Source organism: Aythya marila, assembly GCF_965140915.1.
Source record: "Aythya marila genome assembly, chromosome: W".
NCBI lineage: Eukaryota > Metazoa > Chordata > Aves > Anseriformes > Anatidae > Aythya > Aythya marila.
In genome coordinates, this window is record NC_139081.1 from 11,325,252 (window position 1) to 11,333,659 (window position 8,408).

Consider the following 8,408-nt stretch of genomic DNA (forward strand, 5'->3'; position numbering starts at 1 on the left):
TCCCCGCTTTTGCCAGGGCAGGCCTTACCTTTTCAGAACTTGCTCCACAACCTTCCCTGAGAGCCCCACTTCAACTGCTGGTGTTTCCGAGGGGGAAAGCTGCACCTCCCGTGCAGGGGGTGGCGGGAAGGAATACAAAGCCTGCGCTCAGCCCTGACGCATCACAACTGGGTTTCTGCTCAGCTGGGGAGGAAGCTTCTGGAAAACTAGGCAGCGGCCCCCGAGGCTGCCCAAGCGTGGTCCGCGGTGCCCTGCAGCCGCACGGAGAGCGGAGCTCAAACTGGCCCGACACGGCGGCAGGGACGCGGCCGTCCCCACACGTGCAGTTCCTGCCTGAGGAGGCCACAGCGCTTCTGCCTCTCTGACAGGCTTGGAGGGTAATGACATCAGAATACGCTCGCTTCAGTTTGAGCTTCCAGGCGGGCGCTACTGCCATCGGGATGGCCCACGGGGACGGGGCTGGGGGCAGGCAACCACAGGCAGCTTTAACATCTCAGTCCTCCCCGTCGGCCATCTCCCAGCTACCACGTGGGCCAATCAATGTGACCAGACACCAATTCACCCAAGGCAACAAAAATATTTACAAAGCTACATCTCTCTTCATAACTGTTTGTTGTTTACGGCTGAAACCAGTCCTGGGATAGGATATGCTACCTGGACCGAGCAAAGCCTTTGATGTGGTCCCTCACCACATTCTTCTCTCTAAATTTCACAGGTAGGGCTTTGAAGGATGGACTGTTGGGTGGATAAAGAATTGGTTGGCTGGTCGCGGCCAAAGGGTTGTGGCCAACGGCTCTATGTCTGGGCGGAGGCCGGTCACAAGTGGCGTCCCTCAGGGGTCGGGCTCGGGACCGGTGCTCTTCAACACCCTTAGCAATGGCATAGACGACAGAATCGCGCAAGTTTGCAGATGACACCAAGCTGAGCGGTGCAGTCGATACAATAGAGGGAAGGGATGCCATAAGTGCAAGGCGTTGACCTTGGGCTGGGGCAATCCTAGGTATCTCTATAGGCTGGGAGAAGAAGAACTTCAGAGCAGCCCCGCGGAGAAGGACTTGGGGGTCCTGATGGACGAGAAGCTGGACGTGAGCCAGCAGCGCACGCTTGCAGCCCGGAAGGCCAACTAAGTCCTGGGCTGCATTAAAAAAGGGGTGACCAGCAGGGAGAGGGAAGAGATTCTCCCCCTCTACCCTGCTCTTGGGAGACCCCACCCGGAATACTGCGTGCAGGCCTGGGGCCCCCAGCACAAGAAGGATGTGGAGCTCTTGGAAAGGTCAGTCTCACCTCTGTCCTTGAAAAAGCTGTTGGAACAGCTTGTTCCGGATGCCATCTCCAAGCCACTGGAAGAGAAGAAAGTTATGAGGAGTAGTCAGCATGGATTCACCAAGGGGAAATCGTGCTCGACCAACCTTGTAGCCTTCTATGATGGCATCACCAGCTGGGTTGATGGAGGGAGAGCAGTGGACGCCATCTACCTTGACTTTAGCAAGGCTTTTGACACTGTCTCCCACGACATCCTGCTAGCAAAGCTGAGAAGGCGTGGGATAGACAAGTGGACGGTAAGGTGGGTTGAGAACTGGCTGACTGGCCGAGCTCAGAGGGTGGCGATCGGTGGCGCAGAGTCCGGCTGGAGATCTGTGACTAGCGGTGTTCCCCAGGGGTCGGTGCTGGGTCCGGTCTTGTTCAACATCTTCATCGACAACCTTGATGAGGGAATAGTGTCCACCCTCCGCAAGTACGCCGATGATACAAAGCTGGGAGGAGTGGCCGACACGCCAGAAGGCTGTGCTGCCATTCAGCGAGACCTGGGCGGGAAGAAACCAAATGAAGTTTAACAAGAGCAAGTGTAGAGTCCTGCACCTGGGAAGGAACAACCGCATGTATCAGTACAGGCTGGGGGATGACCTGCTGGAGAGGAGCTCTGCGGAGAAGGACCTGCGGGTCCTGGTGGACGACAGGTTGACCACGAGCCAGCAGTGCGCCCTGGTGGCCAAGAAGGCCAATGGGATCCTGGCGTGCATTAAAAGAAGCGTGGCCAGCAGGTCAAGGGAGGTGATCCCCCCCCTCTACTCTGCCCTGGGCAGGCCTCACCTGGAGTACTGTGTCCACTTCTGGGCTCCCCGGTACAAAAAAAGACAAGGATCTCCTGGAAAGAGTCCAGCGGAGGGCAACAAAGATGATACGGGGCCTGGAGCATCTTCCCTATGAGCAAAGACTGAGAGACCTGGGTCTGTTCAGCCTGGAGAAGAGAAGACTGAGAGGGGATCTTATCAATGTTTACAAATATCTTCTGCGTGGGAGACAGTGGGATTTCGCCACCCTCTGTGCAGTGGTTAGTGGGGATAGGACAAGAGGCAACGGCCTGTACTGGGTCTGGCTGGGACGTTAACTTTCCCTGCAGCAGCCCATACAGTGCTGTGCTCTGCACTTGTAGCTAGAACAGCAGTGGTATCACACCAGTGTTGCGTCTACTGCCGAGCAGCGCTGGCACAGCATCAGGACTCTCTCTAACCCTCCTAGGGGGTGGGCAAAAAAGCAAGAAGACAAACATCACCAGGGCAGCTGACTTCAACCAACCAAAGGGATATTCCATACCGTATGATGTCACACTCAGCAATAAAAGGTGGAAACAGGAAGAAGAGGGGAAGGCTGGGCTCTCGTTGTGAAAACGTCGGTCTTCCTCCCAAACACCGGCTACGCACGTTGAGGCCCTGCTTCGAGGACGTGGTCAAGCATCGCTCATTTGTGGGAAGTAGAGAGTAATTTCTTTCCTCTGCACTTCCACGTAGCCTTTATTTGTTTTGTTTTTTTCCTTTTTTCCCTTTCCCCCTTTCTTTTCCCCTTTAGTTACATTGTTTAATTAATAATAATAATCATTATTATCAAGGAAGGATCATATAGGACAAGGGGGAATGGTTTTAAACTAAGACAGGGGAGATTTAGGTTAGATATTAGGAGAAAGTTTTTCACTCAGAGGGTGGTGAGGCACTGGAACGGGTTGCCCAGGGAGGTCGTGGATGCCCCATCCCTGGAGGCGTTCAAGGCCAGGCTGGATGCAGCTCTGGGCAGCCTGTTCTAGTGGTTGGCTAACGAGTCAAGTTTCTTTATGAGGAACGGAGTCACAAAAATCATTTCATTTAGCAAGTTTCAAACACTAAGAGTATTTAATAGCATTTTAACGTTCCCACGCTCCAGTAAGCCTTGAATGTAATCGCGATTAGACCTCTGGCTTCGCTCTGCTCCTTGTTTAACAAAGCACGAGAGGTGATCGCATTTAAAAGCCTTATGGTGCCTTTAGCTAATCCTTCTTCTAGTTACTGAACAACGGACTTCGTTTAGGGGAAAAAAAAAAAAAGACACTAAAAATAAACACAAAAAAAATAAAGAGAACGGCAGCCGAGTCTCGAACTTATCAGAGGCCGACTCAAGCATCCCAGAGCCTTCTACATCCTGTGGGAGGAATTCCTTCTCAAAGTTGCGAAACCCACGAGGAGGACCGAAAAGAAAGCGGTAGCAAAACTCCTAGGGTAGTCAAGAACAGGCTGACAAGCACCTGTCAGAAATTACACACGGTAGAGTTTATTCTGCCTCCTCCTCGGGACAGGGGCAGACAACAGACAATGCCTGGAAGCTTTCTTCCAACCTTATTCTTCTCTGGTTCTACATCTGCCAGTCCTCAACGCGGCTATTTCGCAATAAAAGGGCACGCTTTTATTCGGGAGCAGGGGGAAGATAGCAAGGCCTCAAACACACAGCACATCCTAGATCGTCTTAGGAAGACGGAGACCCACAGGACCGCCGAGCGCTTCTAGCTTCGCGTTCCAAATGAATGGGCAAACCACCACCTACACGACACTGTCAACGGACCAAAACATTCTACACACGTGCGCTCCAGGGAGACGCCGTTTTAACTTGCGGAACTATTTCCATCGGTAAGACACGCAAGACAGAGGTGATATCCCCATGCTCCATCTTTATTGTGCAAATGCTGCTCAAAAGCTCTTTATTACCCTCCACAGACAGCCGTCCAAAAAAAATAATAAATCAAACCTCAACAGGGGCTAGACTGATGGGCAACATATGAAACCTATTCGGCGGCGACCCGTACGCGTGCAGTGACGCCTGCGGTGCAAAAACCTTAGCCGGGAGGCCGGCCCAACTGACCGCCACACAGAATACATAGATGTACACGATAGTCTGAAGGGCCCGAGGGTGGGCATTCACAGCCATCCGGAATCCATTGGTCAGGTCCAGGTTAACAGCACACTTCTTGCCAACAACCACGAAACGCCCAAGAAGCTGGAAAAAGGAAATAACGTCACCTAACGTGCTGTGCCACGACGCACAGAATGAACGCGAGCGGAGAACCACCCACAGAACACGGTTAGCTAATCCTTCACAATTCAACCGCCGCTCTTTGAATTACCCTCTAGACAGTAACAGACTACAAAACAGTCACAGAAGCTGAATTTGTCTTGGGGCTTAAAGCCCCCGTCATAGCTTCGGGCAACGTAAGCCACTCTGGCGGAAAATAAAAGCTTCACGGTGCCTTTTCTCTTGCGTGGGCTCACAGAGCCTTGGAACTTGACTTGCATAGCTAACAGCAAAACAAACACCCAAGCGCCGCTCAACCAGCTTTCCCTTTCCTCGCCTCTGACCTGCCCAAACCCCAAGCCCTCTTCTGCATAGTCAAGGCACCACCCCCGCTGTCCGGAAACCGTGAAAACGGGCATCAGACCGCACGCCGGAACAACGCTGCTTTTTGCACTGCAAGCGCGTAGCTGGAGACGAGCATCGCTTTATATCACTGCTCTCAGTCAAAAAGCTCAACTCCATTACAAGCTAGAGGCGAAAGACTACAGCATCGGACAACCCCAAATAGCCTACTGTGCGCCCCTCTGCAACAGCCAGAGGAAAAGAGGGGACGGGAAAGAGTCTAGGAAGTTACAAACCTGTTACAGGTACAGCCAGCCTAGCAAACAGAAAGCTCCCACAGTACTCACGGGTCCGCCAGAATCGTCTGCTTCACATAACCGGACAACTGCCTTCTCAGGAAGGACTAGGAAAAAACACTGGAGCCTGAGGCGAACTATCACGGAACGCAAGGCACTGGAGGAAGAGTAAACAGTTAAAACCTAGTCGGCTTCAGAGAAAGGCAACAGCTTAAGCAAATCACTATGCCCCACTGAACTCGTCCTACCGAAGCAGATTATCAGGCACCCCAAACGCACACGACAAAACAGCGATTCTTCTTAAGCGAGCTTTGAATAGGCAAAGTTCTCTACCTTCTACGCACAAGACACACAAGCGGCAAACAATGGCTAACTGTCCTTCGGTTATGTCCAAATATTGCCTCGGCCAGAGGCAGGAAGGCATCTTCAAAGAACCTGGAGTAATCCGGCTGAGGCCGTATTAACTCTCCGTCCTCGAGAACGCCACGTACTCAGGGGAAGGAACGTTCCAAATTAGCCCGTTACGGCCGGACCGACGTCAGACACCTCCAGACCGAGGCCAAGGCATCACCTTCGAAACACGAATACCACCGACCTGTAGGAAACCATCAACTCGCAACTACTTGCGAGGGAACTCCCCAAATCACCAGCAGACAGAAACTGCATACGGCGCCAGAAGCAGGATCCAGCGCGCTGTCCTGGTTTCAGTTAGAACAGAATTAATTTTCTTCCTAGTAGCTGGTGGAATGCTGCGTTTTGGCTTAGGATGAGAAGAGTGCTGATAACACCCCGATGTTTTAATTGTTGCAGAGCAGTGCTTATACCAAGCCAAGGACACCTCAGACTTTCGCTCTGTCCTGCCAACAGGCAGGCTGGGGGTGCAGTAAGAGCTGGGAGGGGACAGACCCAGGACAGGTGACCCAAACTAGCCAAAGGGGTATTCCATACCATCTGACGTCATGCTAAACAATATATAGGGGTGGCTAGCCAGGGGGAGGGGGCCGGACTGCTCGGGGTTAAGCTGGGCATCGGTCAGCGGGTGGTGAGCAATTGCATTGTGCATCACTTGTTTGTACATATTAATATTAGTAGTACTATTATCATCATTGTACTATTATTATTATTATTATTATTTTCCTGTCTTATTAAACTGTCTTTATCTCAACTCACGGGCTTCACTTTCCATTTCTCTCCCCCGTCCCAGAGAGGGAGGGGGGAGGGTGAGCGAACGGCTGCGTGGTGTTTAGCTGCCAGCCGGGTTAAACCACGACACGCGCAAGGTGACGGGGGCAGCGAGACAGCCGAGTACTTCAGGTTAGCGACTTCCGCTATTTTTATTTGTTTTAGATGCGACTGAAACACTGCCGATAAGACTCGATTCCACAGATGCTTTGTACTTCTTACTCACCATCGCCTTTCACTGCACGACAATCGAGAATTATAAGCCTTCCTCACGCTCCTCCCTATAACATCGCTCAACCGTAAAACAGGCCTTCGGTACAGCGAGCTAAGCAAATTCAAGACCATTCGCTAGAGCCAACTACGCTCCAAAAGCGGTTCTAAGCCCCCGCCCCCTCCCCCCACCTCAAGTTGAGACCAAGCGAGAAACTGCAACTAATTCGTCCTCCAGGAAACGCGTCGCACTAAGAGCGGTCAGAGTAGGTTGTCTGCTCTCAAGTCACTCATCAGACTCAAGTTAACGGCCTGGTTCTCCAATCAAGCACAGCGTTCAGGTTACATACGTTGCTGCAGCCAGTACGGCCGAGTCAAAACAGACGCGCGTGCGCACACACACACACACGCACGCACACTCCTCGCGCAGCCTTCACCACGAAGGAGACAGGAAACGCGCCCTTTCGTAAAGGCGGGGCGCTACCGCAAGCACGGTTTCCGGAGAGCAGTTGAACGCTTCCAATACTCCAAACGGGCGGCAGCTGCAACATTACCGAGACCTATTAAGAAAGCGCTGTTCCAAGCAACGCGCCAACGCTTTGAGCAACCCGATCTAGTGAAACACGTCCCTGACCGCGGCAGGCGGGTTGGGCTAGATGATCTTTAAGGGTGCCTTCCAAGCCAAACCATTCTACGAGTCAGCACGCAGAGCGGGCAACGCAGCCCCTTTCACTAAGGGCCTGTTTTCCACGCTGCAGATAAACCCTGCCGTCAGAAGCAGAGGAAATCCCTAACTGTCCTATCTTTAGCATTTCAAACTTAAAAACAGCAACAACGGTTATGCTGGACACTAACTTAGAGTTAACACCTTGCAGATAACATCTGCAATTTTTTCATAACTCTCAGCAGCTGCTCACTTAGTTCCTAGCACGTTGCGGCGCACCAGCATCAGTGAACCTTGCCAGCGTGCTCTTATCACGGTCCACCTCCAGCACGGAAATGAGAGCTGGGAAGCTCTCGCAGCCTGCGGGATTGACTGGTTTCTAGGTGCTTAAGAAAGCTAGGAAAAGCTGCAATTCTTCCCTTTCACAAGCCACTTTGGAGAGAGCGCGCGCTCGTGTGCGCGGTGGGGGTGGTGCCATAACCAAAGCCTAGCACAGCCGAGCCGGGGCGTCTCTAGAACGCTATCACGAGGCGCATCAAGACCTGCATTTCTGCTACGCAGAAACGACTGATTACGGTCACTACTGCGATGCTCACTGCCTATATGCATACAGTCCGAACCCCCAAGGAGACCGACTGCGCCGGCGACCCAGTACGCGCCGTGGCACCCCGGGGGCAGGCACCGAAGAAGCGCGGCGTTTTAGAGGCGCTGCAGTAGAGAGCGCCACGAGCCGGAGAGACCCCGACCGACCGACCGACCGTCCGTCCCTCCCTCCCTCCCGCAGCAAGGCCACCACCCGCCCTGCCGCACTCCCGGGACCCGCGACGGGCCCTCGTTTCAGAGGGCCTGCGAGCGGCCGAGGGAAAGGAAAGGAAGGAAAGACTCGCACAACAACGCCGCGGCTACCTCCTCGTCCACGACCGCTCATCCTCACGGAGAACGTTGGCGGGGACCTCCTTGCCCTTGCAGGCGACCTCTCCGAAAGCTCCGAAAGCAGCGGCAGCGCCGCCACCGGGCCAGGCGGCCTGCGCCCTAACAATCCCGTCGGCCATGACGGCGCCCGCTCGGTACAACGCCCCCTCGCTTCCCGCACTCGGCCCGGCCCTCCGCGGCGCTCATTGGGCCGACAGATCGCCGCCGACCGCCCCCGCGCCTCGATTGGCTGCCTCGCCTGCCCTCTTCCCTTGTCCCCGCCCTCTCGGCGGCTCCGCTCCCGTCGACCCGGTGCTTATCGGCGCTCAGGGAGGTCGCGTGCCCTCGGGGCGCGGAGGGAGCCGACCGGGAGGGAGGAAGTGGGCGCCCGAAAACGGGCTGGGCGGCTCCGCGGAGGGAATCTGGGCCCTGCACGGCTGGGAAACGAGCTCCACAGAACAGGCGCTCCGCTCATAGAATCATAGCGT

General features: G+C 54.2%; 1 protein-coding gene across 1 annotated transcript; it reads right to left on the reverse strand.

The window, feature by feature from the left end:
* Positions 1–3,075: 3,075 nt before the first annotated feature.
* Positions 3,076–8,060, reverse strand: LOC309889485 (adenosine 5'-monophosphoramidase HINT1-like; the record flags this gene model as incomplete). Its single annotated transcript, XM_082782337.1, has 4 exons — positions 3,076–3,102; positions 4,165–4,299; positions 5,004–5,109; positions 7,915–8,060. The coding sequence occupies 4 exons, from the start codon at positions 8,058–8,060 to the stop codon at positions 3,076–3,078; spliced, it is 414 nt and encodes a 137-aa protein (XP_082638463.1).
* Between the last annotated feature and the right edge of the window lie 348 nt (positions 8,061–8,408).